Source organism: Xyrauchen texanus, chromosome 7 (genome assembly GCF_025860055.1).
Source record: "Xyrauchen texanus isolate HMW12.3.18 chromosome 7, RBS_HiC_50CHRs, whole genome shotgun sequence".
Classification (NCBI taxonomy): Eukaryota; Metazoa; Chordata; class Actinopteri; order Cypriniformes; family Catostomidae; genus Xyrauchen; species Xyrauchen texanus.
Genome location: NC_068282.1, coordinates 41,603,872 through 41,631,131, shown reverse-complemented (window position 1 = coordinate 41,631,131; position 27,260 = coordinate 41,603,872). Strand labels below are relative to the sequence as shown.

The following is a 27,260-nucleotide window of genomic DNA, read 5'->3' as shown; positions in this document are numbered from 1 at the left end:
TATTCTCCATTGTTTACATGAGAACTTGCCTGGAAGAATTACCCTTCGTCGTTGTTCTTCAACAAACTGCAATCTGAGCTGCATTCATGTTGTAAAACTGTATATTATCTTATATATTAGAGTCTTCTAAACAAAACGAGCCCATCTCCAAAGTCTATTTTTAAAATGCGGTTTAGTTTCATTCATATAGCCAAGCAGTGCAGTCAGAGTTTGTGTTGACATTGAGAGGCGTAGCCTTATTTTTACTCTGTACGCTTCCAGCGATTGGAGAAAAAAGCCTCATTTTTTGTTAGATCATCTTCAAATTTGAAACATAACTAATATAGACTTGTGGATTCGAGAACATTGTATTTCTGGGTTGTCTTGGCACTTTTATTATTATATTTCTTTTTTTTTTCTCTTTTTTTTTTTTAGAAAAACATGTTCAGCACAAAATATTTCCATTACTATAAACTTCATAGTTCTCTAACTTTAAAAAATAACAACATATATTAATTAAATGAAAGGAAAAAGCCCAATGTGTCTTCTTTCAAAAGATACCACAACTGTGTCCATACTCCAAAGGGTCCAGTAAATACTACCGTTTAAGTTCAGGTATGTCATTTTCATGGTTTGTGCTCAAAATGGGGGTGCACATCAATGGGTTAAACTGTGATGCCATGCTCCCTTGGAATGCCCACATCATAGACTCGGCCTTTCCTAGTGAGTAGGGCATAGGGATAAATTGTATTGGAAAGCACCCATTATGTGATTTGTGTGAAAGCGAACAGCAAAACGGGGATATCTTACTGAATGGAGTAATGGGAGCCCGTACAATAAGCACTGAGTGTACATGATGACATCCCTGCCTAATTATCTTAATTCCCCAATGGGGAATGCTCGGGCATGCAGCGTGGTGAATGACATGTGAATGAACTTTGACCGAGTTGCCCTCATGAGATCGCGCTATTGCCTGCCATTACAATGAGAGTGAATGCGCTGTTGACATGAAATACTGGCTTTTGATATTGATGCGGATGCATTATGATGAACAGACAGCATTGCAATTTTATGATGAACAGGTAGCATGGCAACGGAAGGCCTAGACCCATGACTAAATCTGAATGCATTTGATGGATATGATAATAACTTAGCTTATTTCTGATGGAAACCAGCTGCCGCCTGAGCCGATGATTTTGACGGACTTGGCGTGGAGCGCGCTCCTTCCGTTCCGGGTCGTGCATTCCGATTGAGGATGCGGTGGCTCGATTGAGAGATATCTCCTAAGTGAATTAGATATGGATGAAGATCCGGGTTTGCTGGTTGTTTACTTCCCATGGGTTTGATGTGGGCAGAAGTTGAGATGAAGTGATGACGTCATTGGAAATGGAAGGCAGGCTTCCAGAGATGTTCTGTGCACTGGTTCTCCTGTGGCCTGGAGAGGTTGAAACATGTCTATTTGCCGCGTTAGCACACTGCATCAGCAATGTGATAGATTGTGAGCAGACTTATAAAGCAATGGCTTACATGTGGTTGGCTGGGAATTACCCAGCTAATGGTGCGATGATGTACAGCTGCTAGTCTTCCTGCTAGAACTATGCTGTGCTTACATTTCTAGTTAACGACCTATTGAAATTGCTTGACAAGCACAGTTGTTGTATAGTATTGTTGTGTTGATTTACTTCCTGTTAAAACAGGAAGTATGGGCAGGAAATGTTGAAGGGATCATGGGACAATTATTTCTAGAGAGCATTTGATTGGACAAAAATCTTGCCCAAAACTAGCCTACTACTAGATACACTTGAGTAGTGCAAGATCAGCACACCAGCATTTCGTGGAAGTTTCAAAACAGTCACAGTTCATTGATATCAGTGATGGGAAGGAGGAAATACAAAGAAAACAGACAGAAAACAGAGAAGATACAAGAATGATAAGTGAAAGAGTAGATGTGAAAGGAGAGCAGCAAAGTATTTAAAGATGAAGAAAGAAAAGATGATAGAGAGTTGAAAAAGAGTGATTTTGCAGAGGATAAAGAGATATTCATAATTTTCATACATTTGTCAAACTGCTCAGAGCTGGAAAGCACTTATTTTGCTGGCCTTTTACATTAAATCTGTTATATTAAATTGCTGTGTGTGAGTGTGTGTGAGTGAGAGAGAGAGAGAGAGAGAGAGAGTGAGGGAGAGAGAGAGAGGGGTCACAATCTTGAAAAATAGAGAATGTGAATTACACTCGCACACACACACACACACACTCATGTTGGTGCGGCTATCCTTATGTGGACTCTCCATAGACATAATGATTTTTATACAGTATGAACTATAAATTCTATCACCCTAAACCTAACCCTCACAAAAAACGTTTTTACATTTTAAAATGTTCAAAAAGCATAATTTAGTATGTTAAGCAATTTTAATTATGGGGAAACTAGAAATGTCCTAGTCAATTATGGGGAAACTAGAAATGTCACCCAAACCCGCCCACACACACACACACACACACACACACACACACACACACATGCACGCACGCACGCACACAACAAAGCTAAAGACACCCACAACAGAAGCTGAAACTAGCAATACATTTTTAGGAAGCAGAGCAACTTCACATTGATGTGCTCTCTATCTTTCTCTCTCTCTCTCTCTCTCTCTCTCTCTCTCTCTCTCACACACACACAAACACACACACACACACTTACACTGAATGGTTCACAGTGTTATTTACATTTTATTTTTGGGGGGAGGGGGGGTTCTTTCCGCAACACTGGCTTACTTATAAATAAACCTATAATTTGCATGTGGGTAATGTGTGTGGGCAGGGCAAAACCAACAGAAGAAAGTAAGAGAGATATAGAGATAGACATATAAAGAGAAAGAATGAACAATTAGTTTTTCAAACATTCATGCACATACAGTAAAAAATGTCATGGTTACTGATGTAACCTCCGTTCCCTGATGGAGGGAACGAGACGTTGTGTCGATGAGTTGACACTAGGGGTTCACCCTTGGGAGCCCAGACATCTCTGATTTATGAGAATTGGCGTGTGGAATTTGCATCCCACTCCCCTGTACATACGGCTATAAAAGGAGTGCTTGCAAACACACACTCAGGTTTTGCACTGAGGAGCCGAGCCAAAGACCCAGCCATTTCAGCGGTTGGTTCAGTGTTGTGGCAAGAGGGACACAACGTCTCATTCCCTCCATCAAGGAATGGAGGTTACATCAGTAACCATTATGTTCCCTATCTGTCACTCACTCGACATTGTGTTGATGCGTTGGCACTTGGGGTCCCAATGGAAAACGCCACAAGAGCTGAACCAAGTTATGCAGACTGACGTGCAAGACGGGCAGAACTCTGTGTGCCTCGTAGACAGCGCAGCAAGCCATTTCTTATCTACCCCCAACAAACACACTGGCAGGCATGAAGTAGTCCCCTACACCTTGGGGAGCGGCTAAATGCTCAGAAGTTTAAGGACTGGCTGGCCCAGCCGTAGACTTCTCTCTATTGTTCTCCCCAAAAAAGGAACAAAATAGTTCAGCTGGGGGCCATATAAGGTCCATGTCGGGGGGTGTCCCTCCAAAGAGGAGGACACCGCGGAGACCACACCTGGCCCCAAGAGGGGGGGGGCTTCTAAGTGGAATACAGCACACGGTCTTACCAGGTCGAAGTGGAAGCATGACGTGCAGAGCAGCATGGTAGGTCCTACCCAAGGAGGGGAGGAGTTACTACAAACACGGTGACCAAGGACAGAGGGCCCTCTGCCCAAGGAGGACACGGTTTACCAGCGGAGTAACAATTTTGTGGAATCCTAAGGAGACAACCAGCACATGTGGAGCACTTACCTCAGTATGGGGGCCTAAGTGACGCACGTACTGGGGCGGCGGCGAGCCTCTCTGAAGGCTTGTCAGCCGCTGGGCTAAGGAGGAAGAATGTCCAGGGTTCACACTTTTTTGTGAAGGCAACTGGGAAAAGAGCGCACGTCTTTGCCTCAAGGGAGTGGAAAGGTGCTATGCATAAGCGGTACCCGAACTTACCTGTTTGTGTCAACTGATAACACACGGGACGAAACTGGCTCAACCCTGAGGTTATAAAACCTTGCAAAGGTGTTAGGTGTTGCCCAGCCAGCAGCTCTTAAGATGTCTGCTAGAGAGGCGCCGTGGGACAATGCCCAAGAAGCCGCAACACCCCTGGTAGAATGGGCTCACAGGCCAGCAGGGGGCAGCACATGCTGGGCATGGAATGCCATAGTGATGGCATCGATGACCCAGTGCTCTGTTTGGAGACAGCGCTTCCTTTCTGCTCTCCACAGAAGCAGACAAAGAGCTGCTCAGAGCTTCTAAAGCTCTGTGTGCGATCCAAGTAGATGAGAAGAGCATGCACCGGACACAGCAACGCCAAGGCTGGGTCTGCCTCCTCCTGGGGCAGCGCTTGCAGGTTCACCACCTGATCCCTGAAAGGGATAGTGGGAAACTTGGGCACATAGCCCGGTCGGGGTCTCAGGATGATGTGAGAGTAAGCCAGATCGAACTCCAGACAGTTCACTGACAAAGAACGTCTGCAGGTCCCCTACCCTCTTGATGGAGGTGAGCGCCATCAGGAGGGCAGTCTTTAAAGAGAGTGCCTTTCATCAGCTGACTCAAGGTGCTCGAAAGGAGCTCCCCGAAGGCCCCCAAGGACCATGGAGAGGTCCCATGAGGGAACGAGGTGCGGCCTGGGTGGGTTTACCCTCTCAGGAACCTGACGATCAAATCGTGCTTCCCTAAATACTTACCATCCACTGCATCGTGATGCGCTGCTATAGCAGCCACATTCACTTTCAAGGTGGAGGGGGACAGCCGTCCTTCCAACTTCTCTTGTAGGAAGGAAAGCACTGATCCTACCGTGCATCTCTGGGGGTCTTTGTCTCGGAAAGAACACCACTTAGCAAACAGACAGCACTTCAGGCCATAGAGGCACCTCGTTGAGGGGGCCCTGGCCTGAGTGATCGTGTCTACCACTGCAGATGGTTGTCCACTTAAGTCTTCTGCATCCCATCCAGGGGCCAGACATGGAGATTCCAGAGGTTCGGTTGCGGGTGCCAGATGGTGCCCCGTCCCTGAGAAAGAAGGTCTTTCTTCAGGGGAATTCACCGGGGTTGGGGGCAAGGAGCATGAGGCCCAAGAACCAAGTCCGGGAGGGCCAAAAATGGGCCACTAAGAGGATCTGCTCCTCGTCCTCCCTGACCTTGCAAGTAGGATCACTGGGAGGAACGAATATGTGCGTAGCCCCTGGGGCCAGCTGTGTGCCAGGGCATCTGTGCCGAGTGGAGCCTCGGTCAGAGAGTACCAAAGCGGGCAGTGGGAGGATTCTGGGGAAGCGAACAGATCTACCTGTGCTTGGCTGAATCGACTCCAGATCAGCTGGACCACCTGAAGGTGGAGGCTCTACTCTCCCCTGAGCTTAGCCTGTTGTGACAGCACGTCCACTGTGCCCGGGATGTGAGTGGCTCGCAGTGACTTGAGCAACAGCTGACTCCAAAGGAGGAGACGATGGGAGAGTTGTGACATTCGACGAGAGTGTAGGCCGCCTTGGCAGTTGATGTACGCAATCATTGCTGTGTTGTCCCTCCAGACCAACACATGCCTGTCCCGGATCAACGGCAATAGCCTCCTCACTGCAAGTAGTACCGCCAGCAACACGAGGCAGTTGATGTGCCAGTGCAGTCGCGGGCCGGTCCAAGGGCCAGCGACTGAGTGTCCGTTGCACATGCCGGCCCAGCCATGCTGGGAGGCATCCGTCAAAACCACAATGTGCCTGGGGACCTATCTAGGGGAACTCCTGCCCATAGGGATGCTAGGTCTGAACAGGGGCTGAATATATGGCGACAAGCCTGCATGACGAGAACACAGTATGTGCCGTGGCACCACGCTCGTCTCTCGACTCGGGTCTGTAGCCAGTGCTAAAGTGGTCTCATATGCATCAACCTGAGCGGGGTGACCGTCACTGAGGATGCCATATGACCCAGGAGCCTCTGAAAGGATTTCCTTCCATCCGAAGGTGATCTCCGCACGCAAGGCAGCGGCGTTCTAGCCGGGTCAGAGTGCGAGCCACTCCCAGAAGCTCCGTGTGAGAGGGATCAAAGGAACTACCATGTCGGACGTACCAGTGGGCGGGGCCTCGTGATGGGGCAGAGTCCGAGGTGCTGAATCTAGAGACATCAAAGCACTTACTTGGCTCCTTGTGACTGCTCCCGGAACAGCCTGGGATGGGGGAGGAAGATTTTTGTCCTCGTAGCCCATGGAGACCATCACATCGAGGGCGGGTTTGTGCCACGGCTGGGCGCGTGGAGGCGGGGGGCCCGGTTCCGGGGTGCCGTACCTGCCAAAGAGAACCACTGGCTGGAAGACCGGAAATAGGGCAGCACGGATGCAGCAGCATGGTTACATGCAGCATTTCTCAAGCCTTCTGGAGTCATAATTTTTACTATTTTCTCCTTGTTTTCACACCTCCTGCCTCATCTCTAGCTTCAGACCCAGAAAGTACCTTTTCCTAGAAGATCGGGGAGCTGATTGAGTATCGTATCAGATCCTGGAATCCCTATCTGCAACACACCAAAGGAAACGTCATCTTCCGGATATGCCCGAGCCTACTAGATTTTTAACATTTCAATGATTGGTGTAAGTTTTGTATGCTGGTTTTGCATAAATTATGGCAGCTTTAGAGCAGCTTTAAACTTGTCATATAAGCATATTTTATTTTATATTTTAAAGTATAATGGCCATCATCAGTTTTTGCAATGTAATTGATATATAAATGTATGCATGCCCACTGAATACCATTAATCTGTTTGAAAATGTACCTGAATGTATTTTGATAAGTGACTCTCCACTATCAGGGAAAATATTCAAGTGCCTTTCAAGATATTTCCTCTATTTCTGCTGTAATAATGACAAAGCCTGTTTTCATGTAGGACATTTTATTATTATAAGATATTTTCTCTATTTCTGCTGTAATAATGACAAAGCCTTTTTTCAAATTTTAATTAAAGAAACTACTATCGACAATAGATTAAAACTATTAATCATTATAATTTGTAGTCCAGAACTGTATATTCTTCATTAAAGCAAGATGTTGAAGAGAGTATTAATTTTAGCATTTTAGTAATTTTTATAATGAAATAAATATTAAATCATAATTCTCTTCATATCTAAATAGTTTTAAATATCTTGAGGCCCCTGGAAGAGTCCCGAGTCCCCTTAGTGGGTCCCCACCCCTGGTTGAGAACCACTGTTTGAAATGCAGCTTCTATTCCACCATTTCAGTGTCAGTCTAAGTCTTCCCTTGCAAAAAACCTTGCTGGTAGACATCTTCCAGAGACATAATGTTCGGACCCTCTTACGTTAATATCAGACCAATTATAATGGAAGCTTCCTTCCACAAATAGTTTCAGTAAAATCATTCAATCAAAATCAGCAGGCATACCGTATTTGTATAAGTGTCATAAGTATGTATTTTGCATGCTTTGATATTTAAAAAACTGTTTTGTCATAAGATCGTGTTGATATGATGACTTTATTTGCATGGTCAGCATTCTCCTGTCCATCATTTTAGTTTGGTGTACATTCGATTTGCTTAAATTGGTACGTACAGTTGAAGTCAGAAGTTTACACAAATTAAGGTTGAAGTCATTAAAACTAATTTTTTAACCACTCCACAGATTTTATATAAGCAAACTATAGTTTTGGCAAGTCGTTTAGGACATCTACTTTGTGCATGATGCAAGTAATTTTTCCAATAATTGTTTACATACAGATTGTTTCACTTTTAATTGACTATATCACAATTCCTGGGAGCAGAAGTTTACATACACCAAGTTAACTGTGCCTTTAAGCAGCTTGTAAAATTCCAAAAATGATGTCAAGCCTTTAGACAATTAACCAGTTAGCTTCTGATAGGCTTATTGGTGTCAAATGGAGGTATACCTGTGAATGTATTTTAAGGCCTACATTCAAACTCAGTGCCTCTTTGCTTGCCATCATGCAAGAAATCAAGCAAGACCTCAGAAAATTGTGAATCTCCACAAGTCTAGTTCATCCTTGGGAGCAATTTCGAATCGCCTGAAGGTACCACGTTCATCTGTACAAACAATAGTATTCAAGTATAAACCACGCAGCCATCATACCGCAATAGCAAAGGACTTGTGAAAATGCTGGAGGAAACAGGTATACAAGTATCTATATCCACAGTAAAACTAATCCAATACCGTAACGTTTATGTTTGTTCAGTAGAAGCTGAATGCTTCTCTGTCAGCAGCAGCAGCGCACAGGTTCCATGCAACAGCATATTTACTCTTGCAGCAGCTGCATGCGTAGAGCAGATCTAGTCCACCAAGACCAAGCCTATATTCTTATCTGACTTACTACGGATGGATTGTATGCGAATTGAGACATTGGGACAGTTTCTACAATAAAACTGTGGTAAGAGATTACCAAAAACTTGACAGAATGGTCTGAAAAGCTACTGTTTGAAGGAGATCCAAATTAATTTGTTATGGTTTTACAGAAGTAACAATGACAGTAGTAATGGGTATATTGATGAAAACCACTGTTAACATGGTACATTTTTGTAAGGGTCTCCATATGAAGTAAAATGTAAAATACAGTATGGAATATTCATGGTACAGGATATACATTGCCCCAAAAATTATTTGGACAAAATAAACTTTGGTTTTCCCTGCACACTAACTTGCATTCAAACGCTCTAGTCTCTCAAAGTCTACTCCATCTGACTGTGTGCGTGAACACAGGCGGTCAATGAATACACACTACGACTGCTATGCGATAATGGAATATTAATCTTGAGGAGTTGAGATCCATAAAGATGTCTTTATTGTCTTCCAGACTCGAGTTATACCAATGCAAGAATCTCATGACCTCCTCACTCTTTACCTCCTTTCCACCTTTGTCTCCTGTTGTTCAACGATTGTTTACGTCATCTTATTGCACTACTTCATGAAAGCAATGGGGCTACTGTGATTGTTGCCACCTTAGTGACCCACTAATTAGTGCAAACAATTCCAGGCATATGCATAGACTATTACAGCGGTTACAGAGGATGCACGGTTAGAAATATCGGGCTGCACTTGTACAGGGCTCACGGACCCAGCTGATGATGAAATTTGCGTCACAAAATTTACGCTAGGAAAGTTTAACAGAAGTAGGCTTATACTTTGCACTTTAACTCACACATAAAAAAACTATGAATTGCACTGGAGTAGATCATAAAACGTCAATCAAGTGGCATATGTAAACAAACGATCTTGCTAACTTTTTTCAGCTCTAACATATCTGTTCCTATAGCCATTTCCCAATTACCTTATCCATGACTTCTGGAATTCTCAGTCGCAGGCTAATATTGCTCTTATTACTGGAGTTTAGTGAGAGTGAGTTGTAGCAATCTTCAGCATTGGTCTGGCTGCTTGATCTAGTTTTTGAACCAGAGAGGAGTGAGTGACTGTCATCCTGATTGAGTGGCTAATTGTTGCCTAGATAAACACAGGAAGAAGAGAGAGAGATCGCTAGATCCATCTATTGTTTCTATCTGGAACATGACCTCTCCACCACACAGGGATTATTAATATTTCATGATCCCTTCACCAAGATACACATACATGCTCATTCACTCTCTCTGTATCTCTCATTCATTATTACTCAGTAGCTATACAGAGAGACTGCCATGATTAAAGGCTGAAAGGAGATTGAGAAACTTTCATTTCAGTGATGAAATTCTCCTCCTATGAAATTCTCATCCTTGGGAGCAATTTCCAAATGGCTGAAAGTGCCAAATGGCACTTTAGAACAGACGAAAACACAAATGAGTCACATCCTGTTTAAAATCTTGCAGGATTTTAATTTAGGTTCATCCAAGGTTTAGACTTTCGGTATTAGTGCTGTTGCGCATTCTGTCCAGCAGATGCTACTATAAGTGCTTCATATAGACGCTGCTTTCTGTTTGCAGTATATAAATACTGCATTTTTATCACAATTAACTAATTCTTAATCATTGGTTTCCTCCAATCTAATTATTCTGCTGATACTTCATAAATCTGCCTAAAGCATTAGCAAGGCAGAAGTTGCATATTATGCAAAAAAGTAAAGGAAATAGTTATTTGACTAAGTTTAGATGTTTCGTCTAATTTTAAACAAATAAAACCACAGTGTTTAACTGAAGAGATCTTATTTTTTTAGAATATATCTCTATATATATATTTTTCTTTTGAGAACATTTGAATGTTCTGAAAACACTTGAGAACACTTCTGAACACTTTATACATTTGAAGTCAGAAGTTTGCATACACTTAAGTTGAAGTAATTCCAACTAATTTTGTAACCACTGCACATATTTTATATTAGCAAACTATAGTTTGGCAAGTCATTTAGGACTTCTTTGGGAAATCCTAAATCCTAAATCTACTTTGTGCATGACATAAGTAATTTTTCCAACAATTGTTTACAGACAGATTGTTTCATTTTTAATTGACTAATTACGATTCCAGTGGGTCAGAAGTTTACATATACACAAAGTTAATTGTGCCTTTAAGCATCTTGTAAATTTTCAGAAAATGATGTCAAGCCTTTAGACCAGGGGTGACCAACCCTGTTCCTGGAGAGCTACCTAAAGACCTTGATAAGCTGGTTCAGGTGTGTTTGATTAGTGTTGGATCTAAAATCTGCAGGAAGGTAGCTCTCCAGGAGCAGGGTTGATCACCCCTTCTTTAGACAATTAGCCCCTTAGCTTCTGATAGGAGTCATACTGAATTGGAGGCATACCTGTGGATGTATTTTAAGGCCAACCTTCAAACTCAGTGTCTCTTTGATTGAAATCATGGGAAAATCAAAAGAAATCAGCTAAGACCTCAGAAAAAAAAACCTGTGGAACTCCACAAGTCTGGTTCATCCTTGGGAGCAATTTCCAAATGGCTGAAGGTACCGTTTATCTGTACAAACAATAGTACGCAAGTATAAACACCATAGGACTACACAGCCATCATACCGCTCAGGAAGGAGACGCATTCTGTCTGCTACAGATGAACATAGTGTGGTGCAAACATGGCAAATCAATCCCAGAACAACAGTAAAGACTTTGTGAAGATGCTGGAGGAAACAGGAAGAGAAGTATCTATATCCATAGTAAAACAAGTCCCATATCGACATAACCTGAAAGGCTCAAAAACCGCCATAAAAAAAGCCAGACTACAGTTTGCAATGCAGACGAGGACAAAGATCTTACTTTTTGGTGAAATGTACTCTGGTCTGATGAAACAAAAATTTAACTGTTTTGCCATAATGACCATCATTATTTTTGGAGGAAAAAGGGTGAGGCTTGCAAGCTGAAGAACACCATCCCAACTGTGAAGCATGGTGTGACAGCATCATGTCGTGGGGGTGCTTTGCTGCAGGAGGGCCTGGTGCACTTCACAAAGTAGATGGCATCATGGGGAAGGACAATTATGTGGACATTGAAGGAAAATCTCAAGACATCAGCCTGGAAGTTAATGCTTGGTCACAAAAGTTTATGCTCTATTAACATGCTCTGACATGCTGTCAATAACCTCAGAAAGTAATTTTACTCATCCCTAAGTTCATATAAACATCTAAAAATTGTGTCTAAAGTAATGTACTTAAAATGGAACTCGGATAAGCGTTAAAGGGATAAGCATTAAAATACATACTATTTTAAAAGTATAGCCACAAGACTTAAACATTATATGTGTTAACATGTGACCTACAGTGGGTACGGAAAGTATTCAGACCCCCTTAAATTTTTCACTCTTTGTTATATTGCAGCCATTTGCTAAAATCATTTAAGTTCATTTTTTTCCTCATTATTGTACACACAGCACCCCATATTGACAGAAAAACACAGAATTGTTGACATTTTTGCACATTTATTAAAAAAGAAAAACTGAAAAATCACATGGTCCTAAGTATTCAGAGCCTTTGCTGTGACACTCATATATTTAACTCAGGTGCTGGCCATTTCTTCTGATCATCCTTGAGATGGTTCTACACCTTCAATTGAGTCCAGCTGTGTTTGATTATACTGATTGGACTTGATTAGGAAAGCCACACACCTGTCTATATAAGACCTTACAGCTCACAGTGCATGTCAGAGCAAATGAGAATCATGAGGTCAAAGGAACTGCCTGAAGAGCTCAGAGACAGAATTGTGGCAAAGCACAGATCTGGCCAAGGTTACAAAAAAAATTTCTGCTGCCCTCAAGGTTCATAAGAGCACAGTGGCCTCCATAATCCTTAAATGGAAGACGTTTGGGACGACCAGAACCCTTCCTAGACCTGGCCGTCCGGCCAAACTGAGCTATCGGGGGAGAAGAGCCTTGGTGAGAGAGGTAAAGAAGAACCCTAAAGATCACTGTGGCTGAGCTCCAGAGATGCAGTCGGGAGATGGGAGAAAGTTGTAGTAAGTCAACCATCACTGCAGCCATCCACCAGTCGGGGCTTTATGGCAGAGTGGCCCGACGGAAGCCTCTCCTCAGTGCAAGACACATGAAAGCCCGCATAGCGTTTGCTAAAAAACACCTGAAGGACTCCAAGATGGTGATAAATAAGATTCTCTGGTCTGATGAGACCAAGATAGAACTTTTTGGCCTTAATTCTAAGCGGTATGTGTGGAGAAAACCAGGCACTGTTCATCACCTGTCCAATACAGTCTCAACAGTGAAGCATGGTGGTGGCAGCATCATGCTGTGGGGGTGTTTTTCAGCTGCAGGGACAGGACAACTGGTTGCAATCGAGGGAAAGATGAATGCGGCCAAGTACAGGGATATCCTGGACGAAAACCTTCTCCAGAGTGCTCTGGACCTCAGACTGGGCGAAGGTTCACCTTCCAACAAGACAATGACCCTAAGCACACCGCTAAAATAACGAAGGAGTGGCTTCACAACAACTCCGTGACTGTTCTTGAATGGCCCAGCCAGAGCCCTGACTTAAACCCAATTGAGCATCTCTGGAGAGACCTGAAAATGGCTGTCCACCAACGTTTACCATCCAACCTGACAGAACTGGAGAGGATCTGCAAGGAGGAATGGCAGAGGATACCCAAATCCAGATGTGAAAAACTTGTTGCATCTTTCCCAAAAAGACTCATGGCTGTATTAGATCAAAAGGGTGCTTCTACTAAATACTGAACAAAGGGTCTGAATACTTAGGACCATGTGATATTTCAGTTTTTCTTTTTAATAAATGTGCAAAAATGTCAACAATTCTGTGTTTTTCTGTCAATATGGGGTGCTGTGTGTACAATAATGAGGAAAAAAAATGAACTTAAATGATTTTAGCAAATGGCTGCAATATAACAAAGAGTGAAAAATTTAAGGGGGTCTGAATACTTTCCGTACCCACTGTATGTGATCAAATTACTTTCTAATCTTGTTTGTGAAAAGTTATGCCTATATCCAACTTGTCAAGTTCTGCCATGACCATGCAAATCCAGTGACTTTTTTTCTTTCTTTCTTTTTTACCTTTTTGAGTAATTTGTTTTTAACGTATGACACACACGTGTCCATTTATGTCAAATATTTCAATTTAGTACTACAACTGTTTTGTTGGTGTAACATAATGTTGCCAAGTTGATTCAGATGCATAAAATAATATGTTTGTACTTGAATCAAACCAGTTAATTTAGAAGTTACCACACAACAAAAAAGCTAATTTTTAAGTTAACATTTTTTCAGTGTACCAAAGGACTGTGTGCATCCACCAACAGAAATAATGGCGGTAAGGCAAAAATACATCATCTAGAACAGTAGTCCCACCTCTTCAAGGACAATTCAGACAACTATACAGTTCAAATTATAATTTTTTGTATGGAAGAAATAGTATAAGTGTATTAACAAAAACATAGGCTGCCATTTTTAAGCACAGGCCACCGATAAGGGGGGACAACTGGACCTTTTGTCCCAGTCCCAGGCTTGAGGGGGGCCACAGAACCTTTCCGTATTCCATACTGTAGAGCACAAATACACACGTTCAGACAGATAGTGCACAACTGCGAATTCCGTCCTGGTAGCGCACGTTGATGGGATAACTGTAAAGAACATAAACATACTTCACGCAAGTACGCAAACGCAAGCACTTGGCCAACGCATGGCTAACGCGTGGTCCCGTTGTTCATACATTAAGTGTGCTCTTGCGTTTCTCTGGCAGTTACAAACCTTAGACCACAAGGGGGCAATAGTTTTTTAGGCATGACCACGAAACCAGTGATGCGTCTGAAACCAGGAAAATGCTGTCTTCAGAGGCTGTATATGGAGGAAGGATGAAGCCATTAACTGATTAGGCAGCAAGTCAGCTACTTATGTTTTCGGATGCAGCCCGGATGTAGTACTACATGAGTCTCAGTCTCAGAGAGCCTGGAACACCCACAGACTATTCACAGCAAGCATGATGCATATTTCAACAAAAATGGAAAATCCATTCTCATAAGCAATTCTTATGAGACAGGTGCACAGGTTTTTGTCAGTTTATCAGAGAAGTTACCAGGCTTCTACAATGTGCACCTCAGAGAAAAAAATATTTAATTTGTTTGTTGTTATTGGGTTTTTTGCCATTTAATCTTTTAATAAAAATAAAGAGTACTGCTTGAAGCAGATAACATGATTATTTGAATAAATTACCATTTGTTGCATGTCCCACACTAAATAATAAAAATAATAAGTGAAATAATTGTACCGGGTCCAAGAATTCCTTACTGCAGCTGGCCCCATAGAACACCATTGTAAATGCATTACTACTGATACATTTTTTTTTATGTTTGTACAAACTGATGGACAAGTTAAAAGTATATTCTGTGGAAATCAGCAGCCACTTAGCTGGACTTGTTTTGAATATTCCTTTAAATTTAGATTTGAACAGCCATTTATTCTGTTCTTCTAGAAATCCACAGGCTAAAGCTATAAGCTGACAGTTAATCACTGCTATGTCACTGCTTAAAATACCCTATAAACACAGTAAAATCATTACTAATAAAAAAAAGTTTAGAAAGTATTAGGTGCTATCATCTTACTTGTATAATCATCATGTGTAGCACGCGAAGCATTTCCTTGTGGTTGTTTCTAGCTGCTTTTATTGCAAAAATAGAAGACACAAAACTGTCGGTCAAGGCCTGAGGACAATAATTCAAATATTTAGATGTTTAGATGATAACACACTGTCACAGGTTGTTTGGTATGTCTACATGTGTAATGTCATAGGTGCTGTGCATTGTACTTAGCTTGATGCAGATTAACCTGTGGCCTTCTCATGACTACAACCACCACAACACATGCAAATGTGTGTAGAACCTCTCGGTTTATTTGAAAATATTTGATGGGAATAATGTGTTTTGTGTTGGCAAATTGTAAACAGGATTTTCAGGAGATCTGTGTGTGTGTGTGTGTGTGTGTGTGTGTGTGTGTGTGTGTGTGTGTGTGTGTGTGTGTGTGTGTGAGCTGCCCTGCTGTCTTGTTTTTCTAACTCCAGGTCAGTGACTCATGTTTAAATATGTCCACTTATCACAGAGACAGGAGGGTAATGGGAGACTTTTTGTGGTGCTTACTGTATGTAATGGTAGCCAGCTGGTAGGTACCGTAGCTGCGCAATGTGTAAAAATCACTCCCCTGGCCTCAAGATGCACACTAGCGACTGAGGCTAGAGGCAGTAGCCAGTTTGATTAGGAGCGGTTACACTTAAAAAACAGGAAATACCCTAACACACACACACACACACACACATTTAGAGATACACAACACTGGCTGGATTTGTACATGCAAAACCCTTTGGTTTGAGTAACAAGGTAGAAAGGACAGGAAGCTGATTGATTGAAACATTCCACATACTCCAATCATGTGCTTTAATGTTTATGAAAGAGACATTCACAAAATGACACCCCAAAACTGAAAATCACATGACACTTCGCATGAATAGGGTACAATTTGGTGCCCCATTACTGTTTTGAAAAGTACCACTTAAAATGGTGATTTTGGCCTGTCGAACCTCAGAGGTCTTGACTTTCTCCATTCTCACCAACAATTAAAGGTATACAACAGCATATGTGTCATAATGTTTACTTAATCTGTATAATTAAAAATATTGCATCGGATATGGGTTATATATGGATTTTCAGTATGAGGACAGAGGACATATCAATAATTATTAAATTATTGATTTTCAATTATTGATATTAAATTACCCATAAAAAAAGCTGCAAGCAACAACTATGGACCAAGCACCAATGTGTGCAGCTCGGTCAGAAGATCATGCAAGATTTTTTGTAGGATGAAAGGCAAAGTGTTAATGTAAGGGGAGCATTATAATTACCAAAGGATAGTAATCAGGGAAGCAAGAATTGTCTTTTTAGTCCAAACAGTTCAAAAGGTATATGCAACAGTAAAGTAAATTTTTGAACTGTTGGTGGCGATACATAGTTTGAGTCATGGTCCCACTCAGTCTTTTTTTCATTTTGTCTTTCAGTTTAGAAGTTTGTTATTGTTTTTCTTTTCAGTTTTTCTCCCTTATGAAAATGTGTTTTCCCTGTTTGTATTGTTTAATTTTATGGAATATTTATTTTCCCTCATTCCTGCAATTGGGTCCTCATTCCTGATTAATTTTGAGACTGAACGATCCGAACATAAATGAACCTATCAGGAATTAGTTTTTTCTTTTTGGTTCTGAGTCACTAGTTCGCCAAAGAGCTGCTAAAACCGAAAAGCTCTTTGGTTTCTGCCAGTGGAACCAGCCGTTGAGGGAGTATTCACTGGAATTTCTTGCATTGAGGGCTTCAACCAGGAATGCCTCATTGATCTCTTTGTGGCAGACCTGGTCTCGAGCCCATCAAGTCTTGTATTCCTGTTGGGGGTGAAGAGGGGAGACTTACCGAGACCATAAAATTGACTTTAAAGTGGGATTATTTTATCTTTTTATTATTTTACAGCTCTCACCATTCAGTCAGACGTGTGAATCTGACAAAGTTTGAAGTAATAATAGCGAAAAAACTGTAATGGTCATAATACAAGATTATAACCTCACCCCATCCCCCATGGAATCTACGCCCCTGCATTCATGGCTGTTTATTTGAATTCATTTACAGTAGTTAGCCATTAATTTTCTTGCAGTATAACTGATTAAGTAAAATTCAGCCTTTCAGTGCATGTAAATTAAACCTCTGTTCTCTTTCAGCAGGGTGAACTTTATCCTCCTAGCTAAGTATTCAACAGACTTGTGCAATGTCAATGTGTGCCGGTTGAGTTAAACAGTGAAATATGAGGGGGGCCTGGGTAGCTCAGCGATTAAAGATGCTGACTACCACGAGTCATGAATTTGAATCCAGGGCATGCTGAGTGACTTCAGCCAGGTGTCCTAAGCAACCAATTGGCCCAGTTGCTAGGGTGGGTGGAGCAACGTCAACCTCATTGTGGTCGGTATAATGTGGTTCTCGCTCTCGGTGGGGCATGTGGTGAGTTGTGTGTGGATGCCGTGGAGAATAGCATGAAGCCTCCACACATGCTATGTCTCCACACTAATGCGCTCAACAAAACATGTGACAAGATGTGCAGATTGACGGTCTCAGATGCAGAGGCAACTGAGATTCATCCTCCGCTACACAGATTGAAGCGAATCACTTTGCCACCACGAGGACCTATGGCACTGCACATTAAGGTTTGACTCGACTCGACTCTGCTTGTATTACTTTTCTGAGCTTGCTTTTCCACTGCAGTTTAGTGCCGCCTCAACGTGGTTGGGATTATAGGCTAATTATCATAGTCTACTGCCGTGACATCATCTTAAATGTGACACAAACATTACTTTGCTAGCTCTTAGCTAATAGCTCATTGTGCTGCATAAAGCAGTTTTTTCATGGTGATTTTACACAAGTGTAACAGTTAAATTGTCCTGTTTTTTTTAGAAGCAAGCTTTCCATTAGCTGGTCAACTAAATAAAGTGAAGCTTTCAAGCAGAATATAGTGTTAAAATAACAAAACATACCAATTTCCATTGTGGACTCCAACAACGCTGTCGCTGAGTTCAGGGCACTCTCCCTCCCATTGGTTGCCGGTCTATTGCCATAGATAGCATCCATTTGGTCGAACCACTTCCACTTTCTTCTGTTTGAACCACTCCTGCTGTTGTGGTCCTTGATGGTTCCATAATCACTTTTATTTTATTTTTTACTTTCCCTACACTGTTGGTAGCCGAGACACTTCCTGAAATACTTTTTTATTTCATTCGTCGCTAATGAGAGGAACGTCTGTACCTCGTTTATTGACCACGGCATGGTTTTGCGCACAGCCATTTCTTTTTACAATTTGAAAGTCGCGTGAACAAATGATTCTGCTATCGCTGTTGCTAACATTAAAACTAGCGGGTGGATGTCCCATTTCGCAAATCAATTGATGCTGGTAGAGACGATTCTCTCTGACAAATCAGTGATCTGCAGGGTTTTGACATCACATATAGTATCGGCTCTGCTCGCTTGGAACCTCGACCGAGGTGGTACTAAAAAAGTGCCAGGTACCAGGTACTATCCACAGTGGAAACCCCCCAAAAAGCAAGCAGAGTCAAGTCGAGTCAAGCTGTACCGTGCAGTTGAAAAGCCCCATTAGAGTGCATTGAGAATTCTAATTCTCAATATTTAATTCTAAATATGCATAAAGTTTCCTTTTAGGGTTAGGTTTGAGCTTAGTGTATAGTAATTATAATTAGTCTAAAATATATCTAAAAGACTGGCTTGCTGGCTGGCTGGCAGGCAGGCAGTGTTTTTTTTTTGTGTATTTGAAGCATAGAGAAGTCTGTAAGAGTCTGTGTCTCCATTTACATAGCTAAGTAAACATGTGTATGAGTGTATTCATTCGAGTGTGTATTAATTTGAATGTGTTTGATGGTCTGACACTGTTGATTTTCTTCTTCTAATTTTTTAGACTTACTTTCACAGCTGCATGAATGCCATGAAAGCATTTAGGGGAAGATTTGATTTGCAAATGTTTTTGTGGCGCAGGGAGCTAGGGAAAGGGAAGAGAGAGAAATATATGTGTATATATACTGAATATATAATTGTATGTATGTGCATTTGCTTGCATGAGCAGAGACTTGGTATTTCATGTGTTGATTGTTTTCATGGCTTGTACTCCAGGAACAGTTCCCTATCGAGAGGTCTCTCCTATTGCGTAAGTAGCTTACGCTATGGGAAAACTCAGTTTCTCGAGAAATATTGAAGTCTTTATGTAAAACGCATTGCAGCTGCACAGCAGACAGCAATGAGCGAGGCAGCTCGGTCATTGGCTGTGCTGCAGCAACTTGCTCGAACCAATGACGGGGTGACTCTGAACGCGCGACATTTCAAGGCGTTGTTGCAAATGCCTTCAGCCTGCGCCTCGTGCAGAGGCCCTCTTCCTGACGGGGATCATCACATCATTTGCACTTGCTGCCTGGGACCGGACCACGCAGAAGCTGCTCTCACTCAGGGCGGATGCCCCGAATGTGACTCCCTGGGCCTCGCCGAGCTGCACGCTTGCTTTGCCGCTTTCACCGCAAACGAGCCTGCTTCCACCGTGCTGCCGCCCCCTCCGTTTGAGCCACGCAAGAAAAAGCGCCACTCACAGAGGCTGCCAGAGCACGTAGACTTCAGTGACATCACGCCGGCCCAGTCCCCGCGTGCTTCACCGCTACCAGAGATCTCCCCGCCGCCAGTCCATTTCACGAGGCGGACCAGCACCCTCCAACAGAGCGGTGGGTCTCGTCTCGTTCGGCGTCAGGGGACGACGATGAAAAAGATGACAGCCTCTCTATTGACGCTGCATCCGGCGACTGGCGGGCTCGGCTTTCGAACCAGCGCCATCGACATCAGCGGACACGAGCACGGGCACCAGCATGGACTCTGAGATCGTCCGCATCCTGTCCAAGGCCGTGGAAGACCTCGGGCTCGACTGGTCTTCTCGGAAGAACCCGCCCGCAGCCGGCTGGACGAGTGGTTCCTGCAGGGGCGCCGGCAGGCCCCTCGACAGAGACCCTCTCCTTTCTTCCCCGAGGTTCACGACGAACTCACGAAGTCGTGGAAAGCCCCGCACTCTGCTCGCCTGAAGCCTTCTTTTTGTTCCTCGCTCTCCGCAGTGGACGGCATGAGAGAAAGAGGCTACGAGGGAACTCCGCCCCTCGAGGAGGCTGTGGCCAACCATCTGTGCCCACCCTCCACCGCTGGATGGAAAGCCAAAGCTTCTCATCCCTTGAAGCCCTGCAGATCCACCTCAGCTCTCGCCGGTCGCGCATACGCCGCCGCCAGCCAAGCTGCGTCAGCGCTTCATTCAATGGCGGTTTTACAAGTTTATCAGGCCAAACTTCTCCGCACCATGGGCGAGTCTGGTCCTGAACCTGAGGCTTTCAAGGACCTGCGCGGCGCCACTGGCGTAGCCCTGCGAGCCACGAAGGCCACCGCCCAATCCATCGGTCGGGCCATGGCTAACTTGACTGTCCTTGACGCCATCTGTGGCTGATGCTAACGGAGATGAAGGACGCGGATAAGGCGCCATTCCTTGACGCGCCTATCGCTCCAAGCGGCCTGTTCGGACCGGCGGTAAAAGAATTTGCTGAACGCTTTACTGAGGCCCGGAAGGATTCGCAGGCTATGCGTCACTTCCTGCCCAAGCGCTCCAGCTCGTCTCACCAGAGACCGCCTCAGCAGCAGCAGCGAGCCAGGGCGGCGCCTCCCGTCTCCCAGCCAAAGAGCAGACCTGAAACGGACGCTCGACGCCGCTCGCATTCCGCTGGCCGAAGAAAACCGCCTGAGCAACGAGGTCCTCCGCCCAAGATCGTGCTGAACCCGGAGCCTCGTAGGTCTTCCTAGCAATAGGAAGAAAAAGAGAGAGTACGTGTCTCGCAAAGGCCGGACCACTCTCTCTAAAACATGTAAAACATTACCCAGTCCCCTTACAGGCGGCTGGAAATGTCTGTACAGCAGTCAATGGGCCAGTCACAGAACTCGCTCACCTGCAATCAAACGCCGTTTTAACGGCGACACACAGAAATCACGAAAAGAGTCATTTTCTGCCTGTGTCACTAAGGGTTCACATGTCCACACTAAATTGCGCATTCCCACATATCAATACTGTCCAAACAGTGACAAATACTTCCCCAGCTCAAGCTGGACGTCCCATAAATGTAGATCGTGTGCCTATTGTCATGTATGCACCACTACACACAAGCAATGTTCCCACAGTTATAAACACTTCCCCAGTAAAAGCGGGAAATACTATAAATGTAGCGCGCGTGCCTGCTGTCCTGCATGCACCCCTACACACAAACACTGTATGCATAGCCAAAAACCCCGCCATGAGCGAAGACTTTATGAAAGTGGTGCTGCGTGCCTACTACAGTATATGCACCCCCACCCATAAGCGCTGCCCATACAGTTTCAAACGGCTCTCTGTCTCATGCCGTAAGCATCACAGATGCAATGCACAAGCCAAGAGACTCCCGCTAAGAGCGGAAGCTTTATGAATGTGGCAGCGTGCCTATTACGATGTATGCACCCCCACCCGAAAACTCTGTCCATACAGTTTCAAGCATTTCTCCGACTCATGCTGCAAGCATTTCGGAGACAGCTGCGTGCCTGTACTCTCACACGCACCCCTGCACTCGGCACTCAACACGGCTGCTCAGCGCACCTGCGCCTCTGAGAGCTGTAAACTCAGTGTTAGCACAAGGCAATTTGCGGTGGGGCCCATACGTCACTGCGACACGCCCCCAGCCGGCATTCAGCCCATATCTGTCGCGAGCAAATGCCTGGGAAAAAATCCCGACATGCGAAATGGGTTTTGAACATAATAAAACACGGTTACTCACTTCAATTCGCTCGCAGACCACCCCGCTTTTCAGCGGTGGTCGAGACGAAATTGAGGAAAGATGTGTCACATGTTCTACGCGCGAGGTGCTCAAACTGATAGAGAAGGCGCTATAGAAACTGTTCCTCCCTCTATGAGCTAGGCGGTTTTTACAGCCGCTATTTTCTCGTCGAAAAGGACGGTGGCCTCCGCCCCATCCTAGATCTCAGACATCTGAACAAAGCTTTAATGATTCAGCTCGTTCAGAATGTTAACAACCAAACATATCCTCGCGCAAGTTCAGCCCGGGATTGGTTTCTATCAGTGGATTTGAAAGGCGCTTACTTTCACATTCGATATCGCCTCATCACAGGCCTTTTCTGAGATTCAGCTTTGAGGGACAGTCATACCAGTACACAGTACTACCATTCGACCTATCATTGGCCCCCGTACATTCACGAAATGTATGGACGCGGCACTTTCCCCCCATAGACAGCGGGGAGTGCGGATACTGAATTACCTCGACGATTGGCTAATCATAGCACAATCAGAGGGTCAGTTAACAACGCACAGATCTTGGATTATCAGCCATCTAGAATGCCTGGGTCTGAGAATCAATTTTGCAAAAGCGTGCTATCCCCAGCCAGAATATCTCTTTTCTGGGAATAGTGCTAGACTCAGTGCAGATGACAGCGCGCCTCTCATCAGAGCGTGCGCTCTCTATTCGACGCCTTGCAACATCATTCAGAGCGGTAGCTGCCCGTCAAACGATTTCAAAGAATGCTCAGTCTCATGGCCTCGGCATCAGCTGTACTCCAGCTAGGATTGTTGCACATGCGTCCTCTCCAGTGCTGGCTCAAGAGCCGTGTCCCCACTCACGCGTGGCGCTCGGGCCACTTTTTGATCAGAGCGAATCACGGCTGTATAAAAGCCCTGACGCCCTGGAAAGCCGTCAACTGGTATCAAACCGGCGTGAGTCTGGGCGTGAATACGTGGAGAACAATTATCATGACAGATGCCTCCAAAATAGGATGGGGGGCCCTTTACGAGGGCAGGCCTGTTTCCAGCTTTTGGTCAAAACCGGGAAAGCACCTACATATAAACTGTCTGGAAATTAAAGCGGTCGCCTTGGCTCTCAGAGCCCTGCTTCCGTACCTGAAAAACGAACACGTCCTGGTTCGAACGGACAACATGACGGTAGTTTCATATATAAATCGCCAGGGTGGACTCAGGTCGAGCTCCCTGCACTCTATGGAGGGCCCTCCATGCATGGCCCCTCAACGGGTTCCAGAGAACCTCCCCAGTGGAGTTTTGAGAACCATCACTGAGGCGCGAGCACCCTCTACGAGGCGCTTATATGCCCAAAAGTGGAAAGTGTTCAGTGACTGGTGTGATACCAAGAGCTTGAACCCCAAATCGTGTGAGATACCAAGTGTACTCGCCTTTTTGCAAGAGCTGCTGGAGGCGGGTCGCACACCCTCCACGCTCAAAGTCTATGTGGCTGCCATAGCGGCGTCGCACAATCCTGATAAAGGACATTCATTAGGGAAAAACGATCTAATCATTCGTTTCCTAAGAGGCTAGGAGGATGAACCCTCCTCGCCCCCTCGGTGCCGATCTGGGACCTGGCCACGGTCCTGGACGCACTCAAGAGTGCCCGTTAGAACCTCTCCGAACCGTGCACCTTAAACAGCAAAACTGCACTCTTGCTGGCGCTCGCTTCAGTCAAGAGACTGGGCGACCTGCACGCTGTCATCAAGCTGCTTGCCTGGAATTTGGACCTAATGACTGCAGAGTTGTCCTTAGGCCAAAGCACGGGTATATTCCTAAAGTGCTCTCCACACCCTTCAGAGCACAGGTGATATCTCTGGCAGCCTATCGTCCCCAGCAGACTAAAGCGACGCTAATTTACTCTGCCCGTCAGGCGCTCAGAGTATATTTGGAACGTTCTGCCCTGTTCAGACAGGCGGAACAATTATTCAGTATGCTTTGGCGGCCGCACTAAAGGTCTTGCAGTCTCAAAGCAAAGAATATCGGCTGGATAGTGGATGCTATAGCGCTAGCTTATGAAGCCAAGGGCCTTCAATGCCCCTTAGGCGTCAGAGCTCACTCTACGAGGAGCATGGCCTCCTCGTGGGCTTGGTCGAGTGGGATACCCATTTAAGATTTTGTTTTTTATGCATATCAGCACATAGAAAACTCAGTACATAAGATATGTGCTTGTGTTTGTACTATGAGCGCCCCACCATGGACCACCTTGGAAGGGCGCTCTATACTATCCCATTATGTAGCTCGCCGTTGGCCGGCTCGTGGAATAATCACTTTGCTTTAAGGCTCAGGCATCTGCCTCTGGCTTTATAGAGCGAAGTCAGCACGCACGGCGTTTTACATGGTGTTCCCATAGCGTAAGCTACTTACGCAATAGGAGAGACCTCTCGATAGGGAACGACTCGGTTACTAACGTAACCTCGGTTCCCTGAGAGGAGGGAACGAGTATTGCGTAAGCTGCCGTGCTTGTGCTTGGTCAGTTCGCTTCAGTCGATTGAACCTAAAGGAACTCGTATGACGGGTGCCCATTATATAGCCTGGCTATGCTAATTTCGGCGGGCTCTGAGCGCCAGAACGCTGGCAGCGCCCATTGGTCACGCGTTCAGAGTCACCCCGTCATTGGTTCGAGCAGTTGCCGCAGCACAGCCAATGACCGAGCTGCCTCGCTCATTACTGTCTGCTGTGCAGCTGCAATGCGTTTTACATAAAGACTTCAATATTCCTCGAGAAATGGAGTTTTCCCATAGCGTAAGCTACTTACACAATACTCGTTCCCTCCTCTCAGGGAACCGAGGTTACGTTAGTAACCGAGTCGTTTTCACTTCCTGCTTGATTTGGGGGTTGCCAGTGAGTCATAAGATTTCACCATAGTAAAAAACAGAATCCATCCTGCTACTGTCATCAGATCAGACCATGTGGCAACCAGACATGCCTCTGGGTGAATTTTTTACATTGAACTTGCACTAACATTGAATGTTGTAGGCTAGTATCGCAGGTTAGTTTCTTCAAAGATCATTTTGTAAATTTAAATTTGGATGTGCTGAAATAAATGTTCAACTTTTTTAATGATTTGTCAACCACATGTGTGCCAGCCTTCTGCATTCCTTTAAGCTGGAGTGTGTAACATTTTCAATGTTAAAATAATTTCTTTGCTCCCAGCTTAATATGCGGGAAAAAAATCCAAATTATCTCACATTTACTCACCCTTATGTAATTTCAAACTTGTATTACTTTATTTCTTCTGTGAAACTCAAACAAAAATATTTTGTGGAGATATAATGTCTGTTTATCCATACAATGCAAGTAAATGGTGACCAAATCTTTGAGCTCCAAAAAGGTTATAAAGGCAGCATAAAGGTAATCCATAAAACTCCAGTGGTTTAATCCATGTCTTCTTAAGCGATTCAATCATTTTGGGTAAGAACAGACCAAAATAAAACTCCTTTTTCACTGTACATCTTGCCATTGAAGTCTCTAGGCACAATTATTTTCCGATAACAGTTCCTAGTGCTTGATGCATACATGGCACTGCAAAGTGTAATCGAGCTTGAAATCATGATTGCCAAGAAGACTGCAGATGTCAAGATTTATTGTGGAAAAATGAGTTATACTTTGGTCTGTTTTTTCCCAAAATCGATTGGATCACTTCAGAAGACATTAATTAAAACACTGGAGTCTTGTGGATTACCTTTATTCTGCCTTTAAGTCCTTTTTGGAGCTCGAAAATGTTACTTGATTTGTATGAACAAATATACATAATATCTCCATTAAAATATCTGTACCACAGAAGAAAGTCATACAAGTTTGAAACAGCATAAGAGTAAATAATGAGAGAATCTGTATGAGCTATTTCTTTAAGTAAGCCATTTGTATGTTGATTTTCTGAAAAGTGTAGACCTAAACACTGTGTCTCTCTGTTTGTTTAAATGTTCCATCAAGTTTGACATTCAACCAATGGCATAAGTTTGGGACAAAACTATGTGTTTGTTTGATCAATGGCATATAGGAGGAGTGTTCGGGAAAACTGTTTGAAAACAGTTTATTTTTGCAATTCCGTTTGTAAAAAATTCCAGTGCATAAATTTCACACTTCATCTTTAACGTCTAGCTGACCTAAGACAATAGAAATATTCAAAAGCAAATGCAAAACCAACTATTATTAGACACGCTGGGCTCTTTTGTGCATGCACTGGCAATGCAAATGGACACACTCGCCTGATAAGAAACAGCTTTCATTTCAACTGTTCAGATACTTGTGATACCACAAAAAATATCTAAAATATTTCATTCTTTATAGATTCTTCATTATTTAAAATGAAGTTATGGTAGAGCTCATAATCTAAACATCAACTTCCGTGGGAACTTATGCTCTCATATCTGCTCTATATTTAATGTTATATTACTCAAAAATAGGGCGAAGTAGTCTGTATTAAGTTTGGAGCTGCATTGTGAAGTTTTTTGCTTTTGATGGATGTCTAATCAGAGTGACAAAAAATTTATAAATAAGCATACACACTGTAAATACATTTACATATACTAACTGTATTAATTCTGCTTATTTGCTGTTATTCATATGTAAATGCAGTTTGTTACATTGTTCTTTATCTCCTTCCCCATTCATGTTCCTCGTTCAAGGGCATTAAAGTTGACTTTGTGACAGCTTTTAAGCTTCAGGTGAACTCTTGCTTATGTAACATGAGACTTGGTTTTGTTGATGTACTGTTAATGATAAATAGACTAAGCAAACATACACACGCTTCATGCAACACACTGTCTCCACTGTTCTGATCTGTGCACTTTTATTTCATGTCTAGTGGAACTGTGGTAAATGCAAATCAAATGTGTACTTGTTCTCTCTAACCACACCTTTCATTCTCTCTCTTCATCTCTCTCTCTCTCTCTAGGAAGTGAGAGGGTTTCACTCATCCACCGGGAAAGTTGCAGACAAATATAGTGGTGTAGGGGAAAAAATGTCAAATCAGGAATCAAACTTTGGTGACTGTGAGTAACTTTTGACTTTTCTTAGTTATGAGTTTAGTATAACTTTACTGTTAAAATAACTTTCCCTCATCTCTATAGAATTTGATTTAAAACTATTTATTTTAAAATTGAACACCACAATTTGTGATTTCACCCTAAAGATGTTGATGTTTGGTCAAAAGGCTGATTTAGGAAATGTAACTCTGAAAAGGATGATTGAAACTGATCCATGCAGTGTTTCATAATTTCTTTCAAAAGGAGCCAAACTGCACACTTTCTTTATTTCTGGTTGTTTGCATCAGTTTCTTGTGTCTGAGTATAATGGTGACGTGATTAATGGCACATTGCTGTCTAGCATGATGACAACTGTGATGACAAACTTCAGCTTTAGTGCATTTAGTGCA

At 43.6% G+C, this 27,260-nt stretch overlaps 1 protein-coding gene across 2 annotated transcripts in view; it reads left to right on the top strand.

Annotated features, from left to right (window-relative positions):
• Positions 1–27,260, top strand: part of LOC127646556 (xin actin-binding repeat-containing protein 2-like) — a 70,999-nt gene that overhangs the window by 5,256 nt on the left and 38,483 nt on the right. Inside the window, exons 1-2 of one of the 2 annotated variants that reach the window (XM_052130311.1) lie at positions 17,490–17,675; positions 26,781–26,877. In XM_052130311.1, the coding sequence (XP_051986271.1) occupies positions 17,505–17,675; positions 26,781–26,877 (268 nt within the window). In that variant the 5' untranslated portion in view covers positions 17,490–17,504. Of the gene's footprint in view, positions 1–17,489; positions 17,676–26,780; positions 26,878–27,260 lie in introns of those variants that run through there. The other variant, XM_052130310.1, reaches the window with a different exon arrangement.